This window comes from Ornithorhynchus anatinus, chromosome 7, assembly GCF_004115215.2.
Source record: "Ornithorhynchus anatinus isolate Pmale09 chromosome 7, mOrnAna1.pri.v4, whole genome shotgun sequence".
NCBI classification, from domain to species: domain Eukaryota; kingdom Metazoa; phylum Chordata; class Mammalia; order Monotremata; family Ornithorhynchidae; genus Ornithorhynchus; species Ornithorhynchus anatinus.
Window position 1 is genome coordinate 48241961 of NC_041734.1, and position 20971 is coordinate 48262931.

At 41.3% G+C, this 20971-nt stretch overlaps 1 protein-coding gene across 1 annotated transcript in view; it reads left to right on the forward strand.

Moving 5' to 3' along the window:
• LOC114813292 (zonadhesin-like) overlaps nucleotides 1-20971 on the forward strand; it is a 60836-nt gene that overhangs the window by 15003 nt on the left and 24862 nt on the right. The window contains exons 10-16 of the mRNA XM_039912740.1: nucleotides 6528-6730; nucleotides 9357-9501; nucleotides 10704-10945; nucleotides 12774-12938; nucleotides 14110-14237; nucleotides 15041-15309; nucleotides 17750-17958. Of these exons, the coding sequence (XP_039768674.1) occupies nucleotides 6528-6730; nucleotides 9357-9501; nucleotides 10704-10945; nucleotides 12774-12938; nucleotides 14110-14237; nucleotides 15041-15309; nucleotides 17750-17958 (1361 nt within the window). The remainder of the gene's footprint in view (nucleotides 1-6527; nucleotides 6731-9356; nucleotides 9502-10703; nucleotides 10946-12773; nucleotides 12939-14109; nucleotides 14238-15040; nucleotides 15310-17749; nucleotides 17959-20971) is intronic.

Sequence of the window (20971 nt, forward strand, 5' to 3'; positions counted from 1 at the left end):
GTTGCAGTATCCTACTCTGTGAATCTTGTGTTTTACTACCTGACATTTGAAAAAGTCTACTGTCCTATCTTTAGGCACCTGTGAGAGTTGTATAGTACTTAGTACAGGCTTTGCACACAGTAAGTGCTCAATAAATATGACACAATAGTGCCACAATTAACTGGAAACAAACTATTCACCCTCTTCGGAGAAGCACAAATAGAATGGAAGAGGATTAAATGACCGATGTCATAGAGCAAGAAAATAGTCTTTAGGAAATACTCTCCACTGGAAAAAAAAGCTTGCTCTGAATGTTCACAGACTTTCTGTCCATTGTGACAGTGAAATAAATTCCACACTTCTAGTTTTGACACTAAGGAAGTTTCAGAGTCACCAGTATCCTTGACATGAGTTTCTGAACAATGGAAGCATGGGGAAACATTAGCAAAGCTCTACAGGAAATTCAGAGTGTAAGTATAATGACTCAGTTGGATCCCTGCTTACAAAGACAGCACTGATTTCAAGACTGGAGGTAATTTGAGAGACCTTGGGAGAACAGCTGTTGTTACAAGTTTCAGAGACTTATCTAAATTTCACCACCAGCTCTAACCCACAGTTTCCTTGCCTCATCACTAATTATCTCTGGCATTATAATTAAGTGAAGGCCTTCTGGGTGTTACCCTCTCTCAAGTGAAATACCTATCTTGACATGAAATAGGCACTAGATGGGGAAAGATGCTAATTTGTTAGGAGTGATTCTTGGCTGCACACTTGATGTCATCTATCGGGTTATGTTTTCATGAAAAATCAAACAGTTGCTCCACAAAAGCCTGCCCCACTGTGAAATGGCACAGGAGCCAGGTAAAATGCATTTCTAAAACTAGAGAAAACTTGCTGTTAAAATATCAGGATGGTGATGTTTCATTTTTATTAGAATGGGCAGAGCGGAATGTGACCTGTGTTTTGTGCATTTCTCTGGAATTCAGTATGATAATCCCCCTGGATGCACAATACCACCTTTTAGGACTGTAAGCTCAGTGAAGGCAGGGATCATGCCTGCCAACTTCACTGCATTGTAAAAATAATATTCTGGTATTTGTTGAATGCTTATTATTCATTCAATCGTATTTACTGAGTGCTTACTGTATGCGGAGCACTGTACTGTGTAATATGCACTGCTTCTAAGCACTAAGGTAGATACAAGATAATCAGATTGAACATGGTCCTTGTTGAACATATGGCTTACAGTCTAAATATACTTTCCCAAGTGCTTAGTACAGAGCTCTGTACACAATAGGTGCTTAATAAATGTCATTGATTTATTTTCTATGGAGCTTTTCTCATGCTCTTTAAAAAGCTGAAGGGAAAGTGTTTACCAACTCCATTATGGTGTGCTTTCCCAAGTACGTAGTACAGTGCTCTGCACATAGTAGGTGCTCAATAAATATAGTTGATCGATAGAAGTCTTTTTAACAATTGGGTTAAAGAGGTCACTGTCCTGATCCCACTACCCTCAGGGCAATGGGGGTCATCATAGCTGAAGGAGTCCTTAATAATAATGAGTTAATATAATAATAGTGATATTTGTTAAGCACTTACTATGTGTCAGGCACTGTACTAAGTGGTGGGGTAGATAACGAGGTAGTTGGGTTGGACACAGTGCCTGTTTCACACTTGGGCTCGCAGTCTTAATTCCATTTTACAGATGAGAGAATGGAGGTACAGAGGAAGGGAAGTGACTTGCCCAAGGTCACTCAGCAGACAAGTGGAGAAGAAAGGATTTTAACTCAGGTACTTCTGACTCCCAGGCCTGTGCTCTATCCATTAGATCATGCTGCTTCTCTTACTATTTGAATAATTCTGCACTGATTTACTGATAAAGATGGTCTGCAAGTCACAGCTCCTGCTGGGGCTATTAAACTCAATGTAAATGGAATTGTTTTATACAGGTTTTGTTATCTCATTTATGTAGAATAATTGTAATGGCATTCAGTGCGCGGACCATCCTATGGAGCGCAGTTCACATCTCATTTTATCCAAAGAAATATTGCTTCAGATGCAGTGTTAGAGACTCTGTTTTGAAGAAGAGGTTGGAGTCCGTGCAGTCAATTAATCTATCAATCAATGACTTTAATAAGTGCCCAACACATACAGAGCAAGATACCCAGTGTTTGGGACAATATAATACAAAAAAGAGTATTAAGGAGTTTACAGTCTACACTGGGAAACAGACATTCAAATATATTACAGACAGGGGAAAAGTCAGAGTCTAAGGTATGTACAGGTTGTCCACCTACAGACAGGACCATGATCTATGGTGGGGACTATCCCTCCCTTATTATTATCATTATTAATATTATTGTGGCATTTGATAAGCATTTTCTATGTGTCAAGCACTGTAATAAGCACTGTGATCTCACTGTGGGCAGGGACTGGGTCTGTTGTTCTCTCCCAAGTGCTTAGTACAGTGCTTTGCACACAGTAAGTGCTCAATAAATATGGTTGAATGAATACAAGATAATCAGGTCCCACATGGGACTCATGGTCTAAGTAGTAGGGCAAGCATATTGAATCTCCATTTTGCAAATGAGGGAACTGAGGCATAGAGAAGTTAAAGTGACTTGCCCAAGCTTGTACAGCAGATAAATAGTGGAGTTGGGATTATAATCCAGGTCCTATGACTCCCAGGCCTATGTTCTTCCCACTAGGTCACGCTCCTGACCCATATGGTGCTAAGGATATCCTTCAGCTGGTCTATGTAGGGCTGGGAAGAGCAAATTCCTGTCCTTTTTTTTTTTCATGGCACTGGGTATGGCATAGTGGACAGAAAATGGGATTCAGTCAGAAGGTCATGGGTTCTAATCCCAGCACTGCCACATGTCTGCTGTGTAACCTTGGCCAAGGCATTTCACTTCTCTGGGCCACAGTTATCTCATCTGTAAAATGGGGATTGAGACTGTGAGCCCAACTTGGGACAGGGGTTGAGACTTGAGCCCAACTTGTCCAACTCAATATGCTTGTATCCACCCTAGTGCTTAGTACAGTTCCTGGCACATAGCAAACATTAAACAAATACCACCATCATCATTATTATTATTACCCTCTCCCAGATCTGGAAAGTGCTACCAAGTATTAGGGAAAAGGAATTCCCAGTAACACACTGGACTCCAGGGACCACCAGCACTCGTGCAAGACTAGGAAAGGAAATTACCCATCTCCCAACCCTATTCATGGATTCCCTTTAAAAAAGAAAATTCCTGGGAATTCCTAGAAGTACCCAGGTTCTATCATATTATTCTGGGGTACAATGGATTTTGTAACAAAGTACCTGTTGATTTTTTTATCAATGGAGTCAGGAAGAGAGGAGAAACAATATCAGGTAAAATTGTTTTAAACGGGCTTAATCAGTCAACTGTAGAGAAGCAGCATGGCTTAGTGGTTAGAGCACAGGCCTGGGAGTCAGAAGGAACTGGGTTCTAATTTCAGAGATCTGCCACTTGTCTGCAGTATGACCTGGGATGAGTCACTTAACCTCTCTGTGTCTCAGTTACCTCATCTATAAAATGGGGATTAAGACAGCCCCAAGTGGGACAGGAACTGTTTCCAACCCAATTTGCTTGTATCCACCACAGCATTTAGTACAGTGCTTGGAATGTAGTTAGCATTTAACAAATACCATAGTTATTATTTACTGAGGACCTATTGTGTGCAGAGCACTGTACTAAACACTTGGGAAAGTACAGTATAACAGAGTTGGTAGACACATTCCCTGTCCAACAATGAGCATACAGTTTAGAGGGGGAGACAGACATAAATATAAATGAATAAATTATGTATATGTACATAAGTGCTGTGGGGCTGAGAGAGGGGTGAATAAAGGCAGCAAATCCAAGGGCAAGGGTGACTCAAAAGGGAGTGGGAGAGGCAGAAATGAGGGCTTAGGGAAGGCTTCCTGGAGGAGGCGTTCCTTTAATAAGGTGAGGAGAGTAATTGTTGATACGAAGAGGGAGGACCTTCTAGGCCGGAGGCAGGATATGGGTGAGAGGTTGGCCGTGAGATAGATGAGATATCATCTCACTGAGAAGCAGTGTGGCTCAGTGGAAAGAGCACGGGCTTGAGAGTCAGAGGTCATGGGTTCTAACTCTGGCTCTGCTGCTTGTCAGCTGTGTGACTTTGGGCAAGTCACTTAACTTCTCTGTGCCTCATTTACCTCATCTGTAAAATGGGCATTGACAGTGAACCCCACGTGGCACAACCTGATCACCTTGTATCCCCCCAGTGCTTAGAACAGTGCTTTGCACATAGTAAGTGCTTAACAAATGCCATCATTATTGTGAGATCGAGGTACAGTGAGAATTGTGAGGGCTGGGACGGGGTAGGAGAGCCAAGGTAGCAGGGGGGGGCAAAGTAATTAAGTGCTTTAAAACTGATGGCATGGAATTTAGTTTAGTTAGTCTTTAGGTCAGTGATTTAGACATTAAATTATTTGCTTAGATAGTGTTAAGACCAAAGGACTTTGCAAATATTCTTTTATCTCAAGTCTCCAGTCAGGCTTCACTTGCAACTGGAATCATATAAATCTATAATGGTTCAAGGCCTTAGGTTAACTGATGCTTCCTATCAATAATGCAAATGTAAAATCAGTATGTAAACTGACACAAAGAGCCAGAAGTGATCTAGGAAACAGGAATTCTGAGTTCTATCCTAAGGAATAGCTGAAGCAGTCTTGCCATCCCAAATACAGTTTGACTCATTTATTTATTAATTTGAAACATGCCCAGAAGCAGCATGGCATAGTGGGTAGAGAGCAGGCCTGGGAGCCAGATGGTCATGGGTTCTAATCCTGTCCACTACATGTCTGCTATTTGACCTTGGGCAAATCATATCACTTCTCTGTATCTTAGTTACCTCATCTGTAAAATGGGGATTGAGACTGTGAGCCCCACAAGGGACTGTGACTCCAACACGACTTGCTTCTACCTACCCCAGGGCTTAGTATAGTGCCTGGCACATAGTGAGCACTTAAAAAATGCCATAATTATTATTATTGGGAAGCAGCATGGCCTAGTGGAAAGAGCACAGGCCTGGGAGTCAGAGGACCTGGGTTCTAATCCCAGCTCCGCCGCTTATCAGCTGTGTGACTTTGCCAAGTCACTTAACTTCTCTTTGCCTCAGTAACCTCATCTGGAAAATGGAGATTAAGACTGTGAGCCCCACGGGGGACAACCTGATTACCTGGTATTTACCCCAGAAGTTAGAGCAGTGCTTGGCACATAGTAAGTGCTTAACACATACCATCATTACTGTTATTACTATTAGTCACTGAGACCCACTCTGTTCTTGTAGCGATAACACTAGACCTACTATCAGGCAACCGGGATGTTTTCTTGACCCTGCCACTCAGTTACTAAAGATCTTTGGAAAAAAATCATCCAATCTCTTAAATGTCTTAGCTTTCTTACCCCCAGAGAGAGATAATGTGTCAATCATCCCACAGGTACTTTAAGAGTCTGAAAATATTAAATAAAACTCCCTATTGTTAGCTAAAAGTTAATAGTAGTAGTAATTGTATTTATTCAGCACTTACTGTATTTAAATAAATTGTATTTATTGAGCAATGAAAAAGAGTGTACAGGTGGGAATTAGACATGGACCCGGTTCCTTAAGTACACACAGTCTATGAATAAAGGGTGGGGGAAGGACTGAAAACAGACAAATTGAAAATCAAAGCTTTGTTCTATAAAAATTGGTTTTCATTCAATAATATAAATAATATATACTTCATTTCAGGTTTAGAAGGGTGAGTTAAGAATTTTCTCTTTTCATTCACTCATGCAATCGTATTTATTGAGTGCTTACTGTGTGCAGAGCATTGTACTAAGCCTTTGGGAGAATACTATATAACAATAACCAGGGCACAGTCCCTACCCACAATGAGCTTACTGTCTAGTGGTAATAACAATTATGGTAATAATAATTATGGTATTTTGTAAGTGTTTACTATGTGCCAGGCACTGTTCTAAGCACTGGGGTAGGTAAAAGCAAAACAGGATGGACAGTGTCCCTGTTCCACGTGGGGCTCAAAGTCCCAATCCCCATTTTACAGCTGAGGGAAATGAGGCACAGAGAAGTGAAATCACTTGTCCAAGGTCCCACAGCAGACGAGTGGCAGAGCAGGGATTAGGACTGTGAACCCGTTGTTGGGTAGGGATTGTCTCTATTTGTTGCCCAAATCATACTTTCCGACTGCTTAGTACAGTGCTTTGCCCAAACTTAGTGCTCGATAAATACGATTGAATGAATGAATGAAAGAACCCTTACCTTCTGACTCCCAGACATATGCTCTATCCACTACAAAAAAAGGTGGTGGGAGAGGACTAGAAACAGATACATTGGGCACCAAAGCTTTATTTTATAAAATATTATTTTATAAAATTTAGTTATTAAATAATATATACTTTTTAGTTTCAGTTTCGGAAGACAGAGAGTTAAAGATATTCTCTTTTAATTTCTAAACTCCTTCGGCTCTCTTGTTGTTTTCCCTGCAGCAATAATGTGTCCAGAAGGAAGCCATTATGAAAGTTGTGGTCCCCGATGCCCTCTTCCCTGTGTACCTCCTTCAAGCCCTGGACCCTGCAGCCCCTTGCCAGTGGAAGGCTGTTTCTGCAACGAAGGCTACCTCCTGAGTGGAGACACGTGCGTGCCGGAAAGCAGCTGTGGTTGTGTCGATCACAACAACAACTACTACCAGGCAAGTTGGCCCAAATGGCAGATGATTTCTGTGGTGTTTTTTGAGTCAAATGGGAAAGTCTGCCCAAGAAGTTCAAACCAACTTGCTGAACTGAGTTTCAAGAGTGAAATCAACAAATTCAAATCTCGCATGATTTATTTTTCATCTACTCCCCCGGTGCCGTTCCTTGAAAGCTATGATGGTTAGCTGTGCAGAGTTGTTAATAGTATTATGGTATTTATTAAGTGCCTACCGGTGTGTCAAACGTTGTTCTAAGTGCGGGGATAAATACAAGTTCATCATGTCAGGCATTGTTCCTGTCCCACATGTGGCTCATAGTTTAAATAGGAAGGAGAACATGACACTGATTCCCCATTTTAGAGATGAGGAAACTGAAGTACAGAGAAGTAAAGTGGCACCATTAGTGCAGAGCCACCGTTAGAACCCAGGTCCTTTGACTCCCAGATCTGGGCTCTTTCCACTAGGCCACACTTGTCCTCCAGTTGCCTCCAAGTAAGCATGATGTGGGCAGGGGATGTGTCTGTTATACGAGAAGCAGAGTGGCTCAGTGGAAAGAGCCCAGGCTTGGGAGTTAGAGGTCATGGGTTCGAATCCCAGCTCTGCCACTTGGCAGCTGTGTGACTGTGGGCAAGTCACTAAACTTCTCTGTGCCTCAGTTACCTCATCTGTAAAATGAGGATTAACTGTGAGCCTCATGTGGGACAACCTGATTACCCTGTATCTACCCCAGCACTTAGAACAGTGCTCTGCACATAAAGTGCTTAACAAATACCGACATTATTATTACTCTCCTAAGCACTTAATATAGTGCTCTGCACACAATAAATGCTCAATAAATATGGTTGACTGACTGACTCTGGCTACTGGCAAAAACAGTGCTCCCCTTTAGTATATATTCCCCTTTCTTCAGAGTAATGAAACTCAAAATAATCTAGTTTCTAATAAGCACAGTCTGCTAGTTTCTCAGGAGAGATATTTGCTCGCTTGGTTTCTTCTGAGTCCACAAAGCTTTATGTTTATATTTCACATTCCTTCTAGAGCTTTCCCCTAATATCCTGTGACTTTCTTTTTTCCGATAGATGGCTAGTGATTACCATCAACCTTCAGTCAACATTGTTTATTGAGCATCCACTGTCTGGAGAACTCTATAGTAGATGTTTTAGAGAGTTAGTTACAAAGAAAGGAGATGTGGTCTTTAATCTCAATTTGACCTCATTTCCTCTTCTCCCACACCTTTTTGCATTGCCCTTGCATCTGTACACTTTATTCATTTATGTACATAACAATAATTTATATTGGTGTCTGCCTCCCCATCTAGACTCAAAGCTTGTTGTGAGCAGGGAACCTGCGTACCATCTCTGTTATATTGTACTCTACCAACCACTAAGTGCAGTGCTCTGCACACAGTAAGTGCTCAGTAAATATGATTGATTGGTAGATTGGTCTAGGTTAGACTCCCCAGTGGAAAACAAATTCTGCAATGACATGCCATGCCACACTTCTTTCTTTCTTCCTCCTTAGAAGATCTTGTTTCAGCTAGTTTTCCCTTTTTTGAGTGGTTTGAAAGGATAATCCCCTCTATTTGATAGACAAGTTGTTTGGAAGAGACAGAAAATAAATGGGGGCATCCACATCATATTACTCTGGACAAGGGGGAGCCTGAGAGAGGGCAGAGGAAAAGAACAAGCTGGCTTTCTGCAGACTTCCTTTTCTCTTGATACATGTGGGCATCTCCATTTCTCCCAGCTTCTTTCTAGAGCAAAAAAAAATAATAATGATAATAATAAAATTCAAGGCTGGGAAGCAGAGCATGGAAGGCCAGAATTGGACTCAAAATGCAGTCACTGTCACTTTCACTGTACTCCCAGAATTGAGGTATATGGATGGTTACCCTGAACTAGACTGTAAACTCATTATGGGCAAGGAATGTTTCTGCTATATTGTTATATATCCCAATCACTTAATACAGTGCTCTGCGCACACTAAGCACTCAATAAATACAGTTGATTAACGGGGCAGGAACATCCGAATACATGCCTTCTGTGGGTAGTAAGAATTTAGACTAAGAACTAGAAACAGTGATCTTAGCAACTCAATCATTCAATCAATTGTATTTATTGAGCACTTACATTGTGCAGAGCACTGTCCTAAGCACTTTGGAGTGAACAGTATAACAGAGATGGTAAACTACAATCTATTTTTTTTCCACGGTGTTAATCTTTTGAATTTTGCAAAGGTGGTCAAGGATCACACAGAGTTTGTTGTTACTCTCCCGTCATTGCCTAGGGGCAGGACTTAAATGTGTCTTTAAAGATTGATTGTTTGGAATGCCAGTCACTCGCAAGGAGCTTGCTGTAACCTAAGATACACTTTATTTTCAAGGAGCAAGAAGTCATACATTCCCTACTGTAAGTATCGAATTACCTCCATCAGTTATGGAGCTGCCTGCTACTTTTAAAACCTCAAATTAAACAATCCTTCAGAGAGGTGCTACAACACAAGGAGATGAAGATTGCCCCAGGCCCCTTCTCATCTTATGCCTCCTGACAAGGGGTTAGACTTCATGGTGAAGCCAATTCACATCTTTCTGGTTATGATGCATATGTCTTTTCTGTTTTCTCATTAGCTGGGTGAAAGCTGGTTTCCTGACGAAGCCTGCGCTGAACGTTGCACATGTAATGATAATAACACAATTACTTGTACAGACTGGGCCTGTGGCGTACTGGAGAGATGCAATGTTCATGATGGAGTTTTGGGCTGCCACATGACTGGTAAAATATTAATTCACCTGTAAAAAGTACTTATTCCTGAGCCAAAAGACGTCTGTCACTGTCCCACCCCTGAACCATGAAGCAGCATTGCCTAGTGGATAGGGAGTCAGAAGGACCTGGGTTCTAATCCTGACTCTGCCACTTGTCTGCTATGTGACCTGGGACAAGTCACTTCACTTCTGTATGCCTCAGTTACTTCGTTGGTAAAATGGGGATTAGGACTGTGAGCCCCATGAGAGACAGGGACTGTGTCCAAGCTGATTAGCTTTTAGCTACCCCAGTGCTCAGTACAGTGCCTGGCACATAGGAAGTCCTTAACAAATACCATAAAAAAACAGAAGAAAAAAGAACAGGCTCTTCCCCTTGTCATATGAACAATAGACTTCGTCACCTGCCATACAAATGTCAGGAAATGTGATGACTAGCTCACTGACACCCCCTAAATTTCTTCCTATAAATACTTGCTGTGTATCAGTTTTGGTATGTATGTTGTGTATGGGTATGTAGGTGTGTTTGCATGCATGCACAACATAAATATTCCATATATATTTGGGAGATCTCTATTCTTATATCTGAATGTGAGTTTGGAGGATCAAGAAACATTGGCTGCAAATACCAGGTGTCTGAAAAGCCCCCCAACCTTCCTCCCCAAACACACACACACACAAAAAAAAGTGTAGCATTCTTCCAAATTTGTGTCTGACTTTGAAATTCAGGTGTATTTTTCGTATGCATGCTAAATGTGTTCAGCAGCAGCCAGTTCCAATGCCAAGCTAACCTAACTGCAGCCCTATTTGCCATTTATGGTATTTAGGAATGAGATCTCATTTCAGAGCCATTCCTAAAGATGATTCCTAAACATATCCAGGGGACTTCCAGGAGCTGACATTGCTTTTTAATTTTTTTATGGTATTTGTGAAGCACTTACTATGAGCCAGGCAGACTACTAAGACTTTGGGTAGATACAAGGTCATCAGTTTGGACACAGTCCCGTCCCACATGGGGCTCACAGTCCTAATCGCTATTTTACAGATGAGGTAACTGAGAGAATTGCCCAAGATCACACAGCAAACAAGTGGCAGATCCCCAGAATTAGAACCCAGGTCCTCGGACTCCCGGGGCTGTGCTCTTTCCACTAGGTCTTGCTGTTTTTACTTCAGCCAGTGTTCTCTACTTCAACTCCAATCTGTATAATTCTCTAGGCAGAGCCTCGTGCCACGTGATGGGAGATCCACACTACTTCACCTTTGACAGAGAGATGCACACTTTCTTAGGCACCTGCACTTACAGCCTGGTGGAAATGTGTAACAGCAGCAGTGTGGTCCCTGTAACCATCCGAGGGAAAAATGTGAACCAAGGACAGACGGGGGTGACTTACCTTAAGGAAGTCTACATTGATGTGTACGATAGCCGAATCACGCTCCAGAGAAACAGGCAGATACTGGTATGTCATAGAATCAATCCTTGTCTTCTTCTGATAATATGCTCCTTTCCTATGTATCATTATTATCAGAAGAATTGTGCATTATAAAGACAGGAAGGAAATATACTCCTTTCCTATGTAACATTATTTCCTTCCTCTCTGTATAATGGAGAACTCTGCAGTTTGGCTGTAAGCATCTTTTTTGGATTCCATATTGGATTAAAATTTTCTCTGGCATCAAGGATAAAATTAAAGCTAGTATTACAAAAACATCTCTAGACTGTAAGCTCTTTGTGGGCTCTACCGACTGTTATATTCTACTCTCGCAACTGTTGAGTACAGTGGCCCTGCTCAGAGTAATCGCTCAACAAATACCACTTACTGATCAGAGCAAGAAAGGAAGCTCTCAAAACATGTTGTTTATCTCATCCAATATTGTTATCATGGCTTCACTGTCATGGAAGTTGGTAGGTAAATTGGTGCCATTACTAGGAAACTCCACTGTCTGTGTTCCATCGTCTTCCCTGGTTACTGACCAACGTGCATTTTCTAAGAAAATGAAAGAAAGACCTTTCCATGTTGTCCTCTTGAATAGAGTGCCTAATTGAGAAGCAGTATTGCCTAATCAAGTTCAGGCCTGGGACTCTGAAGCCTTGGGTTCTAATCCCAGTTAAATCACTTGCTGGATAGGTGACATGAACAAGTAACTTAATTGATTTGATTCTCAGTTTCTCAATCTGCAAAACGGGGATTAAATACTTGTTCTCACCACCTTCCTCCCCCTTTTAGACTGGGATCTCTGCCCTGACTATCTTGTGTCTATCCAGTGCTTCATAAAAAGTTTGGCACATAGTAAGCACATGATCAATCAATCAATTGTATTTATAGGGCACTTACTATGCACAAATCACTGTAATAAGCACTTGGAAGAATGTAACACAACAATGTAACAGACCCATTCCCTGCCCACAACTAGCATATAGTCTAGAGGAGAGAAGCCAGCAAGTACTACAACTACTAATTATTATTATCATAACTTTCTACGATTGCAACTGGGTTGTATTAGGAAGTAAGCTCCATAAAGCAGAAGGTAGAAATATCTAAGCCTTGAACTTTTAAAACCGATTCAGGCAAGATTTAGGCCTTGCATAATTTCCTGTTTGACTGATTTGAGGGTTAGACAAGCTATATCGTTAGGCTCTGTACAGACTGGTTCTGCTCTTAAAAAGAAGATCAGTAGTTCCTTCAGAAAGAGATTTTACAGCATGTTCACACACACATGCACACACTTGATCCCCCTAGACTGTAAGCTCGTCGTTTTCCTTTGCTCTACTCCCCTACCCCCAAAGCACATGTGTATATATGTACATATCTATAATTCTGTTTATTTATATTGATGCCTGTTTACTTGTTTTGACATGTATATATCTATAATTCTATTTATTTATATTGATACCTGCTTACTTGTTTTGATTTCTGTCTCCTTCTAGACTGTAAGCCCAGTGTGGGCAAGGATTGTCTCTATTGCCAAATTGTACTTTCCAAGTGCTTAGTATAGTGCTCTGCACACAATAAGCGCTCAATAAATATGACTGAATGAAGGAATGTATGACAGAGAATGTCTCTACCAACTCTATTATATTGTACTCTCCCAGGTGCTTAGTACAGTGCTCCGCACACAGTTATGCACTCAATAAATATGACTGACTGACTGACTGAATGAATCTAATGTGTATATGCCACATTATCCACTCTGATCCTGAATGAAGAGGATTCTTCTTTATGAAGTGTCGGAGAATAATATTTCCCAAAGTTCATATGCTGACTACCCTAATGTTCCCCATCGTAGTTCAACAGAGAAAAAATTCAAACACCAATGAACAATCGTGTGAGAGGAGTAAACATTGGAATCGTGGGAATGTACACTGTTGTGGAAACTGACTTTGGAATGGTAGTGAAATTTGATGGAAATCACCATTTACAAATCAGCCTCCCAGACTCTTACCTCTCAAAGGTAAATAATTAAGTTTACCAAAGAATAATTTTAGATTTAGTCTGAATTTGTTTGCCTTTCTTATACATTTCAACTGTGAGATTTTGTGTGAGATCAGCTTCAGTTTACAGAGTATCCTAATAAGATCATTCTCCTACATATTGTTAGACTTCTCCTTTTTAAAGTTCTAATGCTAGCAACTAAATTTTCAGCTTCACAGTAGCTCAGTGATTTAGCGGTTTACCATTGAGTTTCTGAGTTATCCAGTTTTCTCTCCCCACTGTCTCCAGTTTTAGAGCTATCTGTAGCTTATCAACACCTGTATTTGGTGGTGGGCAAGAGGGGATGAAATTTAGTCATAATTTTTTTTCCAACTTGTTCACAACCTTCGTAGAGATGGAGGGGAGAAGATTGAATTTCTTGATAAATATGGAGTGTTTGTCTATTTGTTGATTTCATTTATGTTCTACCATTAAACCAAAAGTTGGACAGATTTATTTTCTGAGAAATCTTCTGGTAACCTTTTCTTAAAATGAAGTAATCTTTGTTTCAAAATGCAGTAATGGCTATTTTAAAATGGTTTTTGAGTTTTCTTGTGTGTCCATTGCTAGCCCTTTGAATTTTCTTCATATAAGGTGTTCTAGATTTTCTAAATCTGTATCTGTATTTATTCATATTAAACCAACCATTCAATCAGAGGAAGATTTTTCATGAAGCTAAATTGGTTGCTCATTTCTTGATGAAAGCACTTACCATCAGTACTGTGCACACAGTGAGTGCTCAGTAAACACCACTGATTGATCAAGATGGGAATAATTTGTGCATTTAGGTACATATACGTACAGAAAGCAACAAATAGTCCTTGGTATACTTTTACACTGGTTTAGAGTTGATATTTTATTACTCTAGAGAAGTACCTTTATGAATCCCCAATTTTTTTAATATTCAGTGGCCTATTTGACACATTTCTTAATTTTGTCCATTTGAAGTCAATTAGAAATTAAGTCCTCATTCTTCCTCTTGCAATATTTTATTACCATGTATTTCCTCTTTTGTTACCCTGCATTGAATAAGAATGATGAGTGGATGGCAGAGTACAATTGAGCTGTCCTTCACCATTACGTATTAGACTATTCTTTATCAGCTGGTTAGTTTGGAACATACAGTGGCTTTATTGGTTTTCTTCTCTCAGGTGTGTGGTATGTGTGGCAATTATAATGGCCTTCCAGGAGATGAATTACTCATGCCAAATGGGATGCTAGCCAACAACGTCACTGAACTTGGAAACAGTTGGAAAGTAGAAGAAGACAGCGACGTTGGGTAAATGTCTTCACAGTGTTTACCTAGGCTCCTTTCTAAAAGATGTTTTTAACCACCTGAGGCTGGGAAAGTTATTCTACATCCAGATTCAAATGTTACAGGTGCTTGATACCTACTTTCTTAATCAATATTGTTCCATTTTTGCAGTTGAGGAAACTAGGACAGAGGAGTTGGGCCTAATAAAACTGGCTTCTTGTTTTTCTCAGCAGATAGCCTAAGAAGAAGTCTAAATGGGACATCATTTCTGAAATTCAGGGGCTCCTGAATCAACTGTTTGAATAGCTCAAACCCTGTCCCTTAATCTCTCTAGGACCTCAGATATACACTCTATAGAGACGTGGGAAGAAACCCAATCTCATGATTCCTGCCTGATTACTCAGTAATAATTCTGATATTTGTTAAGTCGTTACTATGTGCCAAGCACTAAACTAAGTGCTAGGGTAGATACAACATAATCAGGTCCCACATGGGGCTCACAGTCTAAGTGGCAGGAAGAACAAGTATTGAATCCCCACTTTTCAGATGAGTGAACTGACGCACTGAGAAGTTCATTCAGTCTTATTTATTGAGTGCTTACTGTGTGCAGAGCACTGTATTAAGTGCTTTTATTTGCCCATGGTCATACAACAGGTAAGTGGTGGAACCAGGATTAGAACCCATGTCACCCATGTCCTCTGACTCCCAGACCCATGGTCTTTCCACTGGGCCATGCTGATTATAAACCAGGCTTGGGGAAAGCATATAATCTGCATCTTAGCATGGGCATGGGGTGGATAACACAACTAAAATGGATTTTTTTTAAGTTGTTTACCAGATGGCAGAATGGATCTTGGCCCACCATGCACTAATCAAGAGGAACAAGTTATTACACAGCAGTGCAATGTTTTAGATTCAGATGTTTTCAAACCTTGTCATCATCTCATCAAAACCAAGCTTTTCATCAAGAGTTGCATCTATGACATGTGCAAATTCAATGGCATGCATTCCACCCTGTGTGCTATAACTCAGGCCTATGTGGATGCTTGCAAAGGAGAGGGTGTCATCATCAAGTGGAGAAACAGTACATTTTGCCGTAAGTTCAAGGAGAGTGGAATGGAACTCCAACATCACTTGCTTTAATCAATTAATCGTGGTATTTATTAAGAGCTTAAGAGCTTGGGAGAATACACTATAATAGAGTTGGTAGACACAGTCTCTGCCCTCAAGGAATTTTAATCTAATGGGAAACAGGTATTTATTCCTCATTTGATAGATGAGGAAACTGAGGTACAGAAAAATTAAGAGACTTACCCAAAGTCACAGAGTAAGCAAGAGAGTCAGAGCTGGGAATAGAATGCAGGTCCTCTAGCTCCCAAGTCCATACTATTTCCACTAGGGTCTGTAAAAATATGTTTGTAGAAGTTTAAAATCCAACTAAGGTGCATGCACATCTGTGTAAATTGATCAAAATTTTGTGCAAGTGTAATTGCTCAAACTTACGGGTGAGTTGCCTTAGTTGGGAAGGGCAGACAAACAAATTAGAGATGGAAATGGCAATCATCGTGATTTGGATGCTGCAAAATTTTTCTCGGGATGTTTTTGCATGTTCTCATTTGAACTGTCTCATATCATGGAACTGGAGTTTAAACTGTCCAGGGTCCCTGGATGGGACATGTGTGGCAATTATAATAGCACACCGCAAGGTATTGCCAATACACATTGGCATTAAAAAGGAGCAAAACAATCCTAATTAGCCTGCCACAATCACTAAAATGAGCTGTCAAATTGGATTCCACCTTAGAATCCTGGTGAAGAATGAAACTCAAATGAGAGAGAGGTTACTACCTGCCTTTATTCCCCCTCCAAACTGTATTCTTGTTGTAGGCAGGTAAAGTGTCTGTTATAGTGTTATAGTGTATACTCTGCACACAGTAAGCACTCAATAAATACTACTGATTGACTGACTGGCTCCCCTAGTAAAGAGACCACAGTGGCTGGAGAGACTTAGAAGCCCAAATTGAGTTGTTCTTAATATCCCAGGGTGTCCCTCTGGAATATTCTTTGGTTAGGGGATTATCTCATTCCACCATGCATTGACATGGAATATCACAAGAGAAGGTACTTTTGGATAATTTCTGGGGGATATTCAGTCAGAAATACATGTTTCTGTATTTTTAGTGAAGAAGCCAAAACTGAACGCAGAATTCATATTTCATGTTTGAAAGTGTGAATTGTTTTGCAATGTAGATGATTATTATATTTGTGCTTACTTTGTACCAAGTACTCTTCTAAGTGCTGTTGTAGATACAAATTAATCAGATTGATCACAGCCCCTGTTCCATATGAAGCCCACAGTCTATGGAGGGGAACTTTATCCACCATTTTGCAGATGAAATAACAGAGGCAATTTTGCAACAGAAATAACAGAAAAGTGAAGTGACTTGCCCAGTGCAGACACAAGGCAGAGTCAGGATTAGAACACAGGTCCTCTGATTTCCAGATCCATTCTCTTTCCACTACCACACTGTTTCTTATTGATGGAAGCAACCCTATTGTACGGTATTCTCCCAAGGGCCTAGTACAGTGCTCTGCACACAAAAGGCACTCAGTAAATTCCATTGACTGATTGATTGATTTAGCATTGTGATAGACAATGATTGTGTAGATTTCCTTAATGACTGGTAGCTACACTAGTTGCACATTATCTTGAGGAAAATAATGACTCATTAATTTATCTATGGAAATGCAAAACTGCCTGTGTCCTTGAAGGGGTAGCCCCAGTGGGGGCTGTGCTTTTAGATATGTTCGTTCATTCATTCAATGGTATTTATTGAGCATTTACTGTGTGCAAAGCACTGTACTAAGCACTTGGAAAGTACAATTCAGCAATAGAGACAATCCCTGCCCACACCGGGCTTACAGTCTAGAAGGGGGGAGATAGACATCAAAACAAGTAAACAAGCAGCGATATAAATAAAGAGAATTATAGATATATAAGTATACATAAGTGCTGTGGGGCAGGGAGAGGGGGGAAGAGCAAAAGGATTGAGTCGACATGACGCAGAAGGGAAGGGGAGATGAGGAAAAGGGGGGCTTAGTCTGGGAAGGCCTCTTGGAGGAGGTGAGCCTTCAGTAGGGCTTTGAAGGTGGGAAGAGTGATTGGCGGATTTGAGGAAGGAGGGTGATCCAGGCCAGAGGTAGGATTTGGGCCAGGGCTCAACAGCAGGACAGATGAGATCGAGGCACGGTGAGAAGGTTAGCACCAGAGGAGTGGAGTGTGGGGGCTGGGGTATAGAAGGAGAGAAAGGAGGTGAGGTAAGAAGGGGCAGGATGCTGGGGAGTTTTGAAGCCAATTGTGAAGAGTTTTAAATATGTTTTTATCCACACAATCAATGAATAATCATACATTCAAACCAGAATGTAACTCATGACAATAGAGAAATGGTTATTCTGGGGTAAGGCTACACTAGCCTTGACCAGTAGAGATTTGTTGACATTTTCTGATATTCCATTTTTTTTCCTTCATGCTGCAGCATTATCCTGTCCACCCAACAGTCATTACACTGATTGTGCTTCTTCCTGTCCACCAACATGCAAAGGCGTAGACAATTCTTCCCTTTGTGAGAAGCTCAGGGAATGTTCAGAAGGTTGTGATTGCAACAAAGGATATGTGCTAAGTGGTGTTCAGTGTGTAAGGCCAAATGCCTGTGGCTGCAGAGATGATGATGATAACTACTTCAATGTAAGTAATCCCTGCCCTGACTCAATCCTGTAGGTATCTATCTACTGTTTGATCCACAACTTCATTTCATAGTATTATTATATTTTTTAAGTGCTTACTCTCAGGGAACACGTCTGGTTATTCTATTGTATTGGACTCTCCCAAGAGCTGAGAATAGTGCTCTGCACTTAGTAAGTTCTCGATATATGCCATCAATTGAATGATTGATTGATGTGTCAAGCACCGTTCTATATGCTGAGGTAGATACAAGTTAATCAGGTTGGACCCAGTGCCTGTCCCACATGCAGCTTACCGTCTAAGTAGGAGGGAGAACAGTTATTGAATCCCCAATTTACCGATGAAAAAACTGAAGCCCAGAGAAGCTTAGTAACTTGATGGAGGTCAAGCAGCAGAACCCACATCTTCTAATTCCCAGACTTGTTCTCTTTCCACTAGTCCATGCCACTCCTCAAATGTTTCTAGTTTAAAAAATAAGATATTCTGATGGAGGTTGATAGAAGATGAGGCTTAGAAGTTGCTTTTAGCTTTCTCTGGGCAGGCAAAAGACTCCTGTACTATAAACAAGATGCACTATAAACAAGTTCACAGCTTCAAAGATGGAAGAAAGTTGAAATTAGTCAATGAATCAAATTTACACTTATACATGCAGAGTACGGTACCAAGTGCTTGGGAGAATACAATATAATATTGAACTAGCGGTGAAATAGTTCTGTTTCATACCTGACATTGTTTTTGCATGAGTCTTCCCAACCAGAGAAGCCTCTATGAAGCTGGGTGTGAAACCAGCCTCTGCTTTTGGCTGCTCTAACTATCACAGTAAAAAACAGTGGTGTACTTATCTGCTCACTTAAAGGGGAGTGGGAGGTTGGGAAGGGGGGCATCCCACAACACTCCACCGGTGGCTTCTCCGGGATTTGGGGGAAAAGCAACAGAAGCTGCTGTAGCCTAACTTGGTGCAGCCCAGTATTCACATCCCCATGCTCTCTCCAGGGCTGCCTGGTGGTGGGATGAGGGGATAGTGTCTAAGCCAATGTATGGTTTTAAGGAAAATGCCCCATGGCACTCACTCCTGCCCCATGGCCAGATTTCGGCTCTCATGCCTGAGTGAGTCGGTTAATTGTATGAATGGATGAATTCTATTTTTTGAGTGCTTTATTCAATTCAGTCGTATTTATTGAGCACTTACTATGAGCAGAGCACTACTTAGGGCTTGGGAGAGTACAATACAACAAAAAACAGTCACATTCCCTGCCCACAGCAGGCTTATAGTCTAGAGTGGGGGAGATAGACATCAATACAAATAAATAAAATTACAGACATGTACATAAGTGCTGTGGGACTGGGAGGGGAAAGAGTAAAGGGTCCAAGTCAGAGAAATGTAGAGGGGAGTAGAAGATGAGGAAAAGTGGGCAGAGCACTGTACTAAGCACTTGGGAGAGTATAATATAAGAATATAGCAGACACAGTCCCTGCATGCAATGAGCTTTCAGTCTAGCAGGAGAGACAGACATAAATAAAATTACAGATATGTACATAAGTGCTGTGGAGTCTCTGGGGAGGGGATGATTTAAGGGAGCCACTTTGAAAGCCTGCTATTTGGCCTAAAACTAATAATAATAATAATGTTATTTGTTAAGCACTTACTATGTGCCAAGCACTGTTCTAAGCACTGGGGTAGATATAGATTTTTCAGGTTGGAAACAGTCCCTGTCCCACAAGGGGCTCACAGTCTTAACCCCATTTTACAGATGAACTAACTGAGGCACAGAGAAGCAAAGCGACTTGCCCAAGGTTACACAGCAGACAGTGGCAGAGCCGGTATTAGAACCCGGGTCCTTCTGACTCCCAGACCCGTTCTCTATCCACTAAGCCACCGTACTTCCCCAGCTAATGGGTCCGTACAGAATCAGCAAGGCTTAGTGGTTAAAGCACGGGCCTAGGGACCAGAAGACCTGGGTTCTAATCCTACCCAGCACTTTCCTGCCGCGCAACCTCGGGTAAGTCGATTTCTTCAACTGCAAAATGGGGACTCAATACCTGTTCTCCCTCCAATTTAGACTGTGAGCTCCATGTGGGACAGCTGCTATATCCAGCCTGATTAACTTGTATCTATCCCAGAACTTACAACAGTGTTGAACATACAGTTACCCCTTGACAAATACCAGTGAAAACAAAAAGCCAGCATTTGGGAAGTACTAACGGAAGCTGGGCCACTGCTAATTAAGGATCTGAATGTGGAGTTCTTCTTCAAATCAAGGAAGTAATCCGTGGGCTGGAGCAATCTATTAAACCAGCAACTATCCTACTCATTCCTCCTGAAGAGGTCTAATAATAATGTTGGTATTTGTTAAGCGCTTACTATGTGCAGAGCACTGTTCTAAGCGCTCGGGTAGATACAGGGTAATCACGTTGTCCCACGTGAGGCTCACAGTTAATCCCCATTTTACAGATGAGGTAACTGAGGCACAGAGAAGTGAAGTGACTTGCCCACGGTCACACAGCTGACAAGCGGCAGAGCTGGGAGTCGAACCCATGACCTCTGACTCCCAAGCCCGGGCTCTTTCCACTGAGCCACACTGCTTCTCAGGCCTAACGAAGGTTTCAGTAGGAACATGTCCAGGACATGGCCAGAGGAGGACACAAGCAGTGGCAGAGAAAGACCATCTCCAGGCTGCACTCATCTGATGATTTGGACCATTGTCTAGCTCAGTCCCTCAAAAGGTCAATCCATCAATTAATGGTGTTTATTGCTCCTTTCCTCTCAGTCACTTCGGGGCTCCCAGCTCCCCAGAGCACTGAACCATTTCACTTATTTACTTAATTAGTCCACCTGCTTCCAGCTCTTTGACAAGCTAAAACCAGGCCCCTTAGAGGAGCTGTAAAATGTTCTGCTGTTCTTCACTCTGGTATTTGCAACAGCAAAAAACAGGGGTTGGTTTCATGGTAAAAGTAATAATCATAAATGCGGTATTTGCTAAGTGCTTACTTTGTGCCAGGTACTGTACTAAGTGCT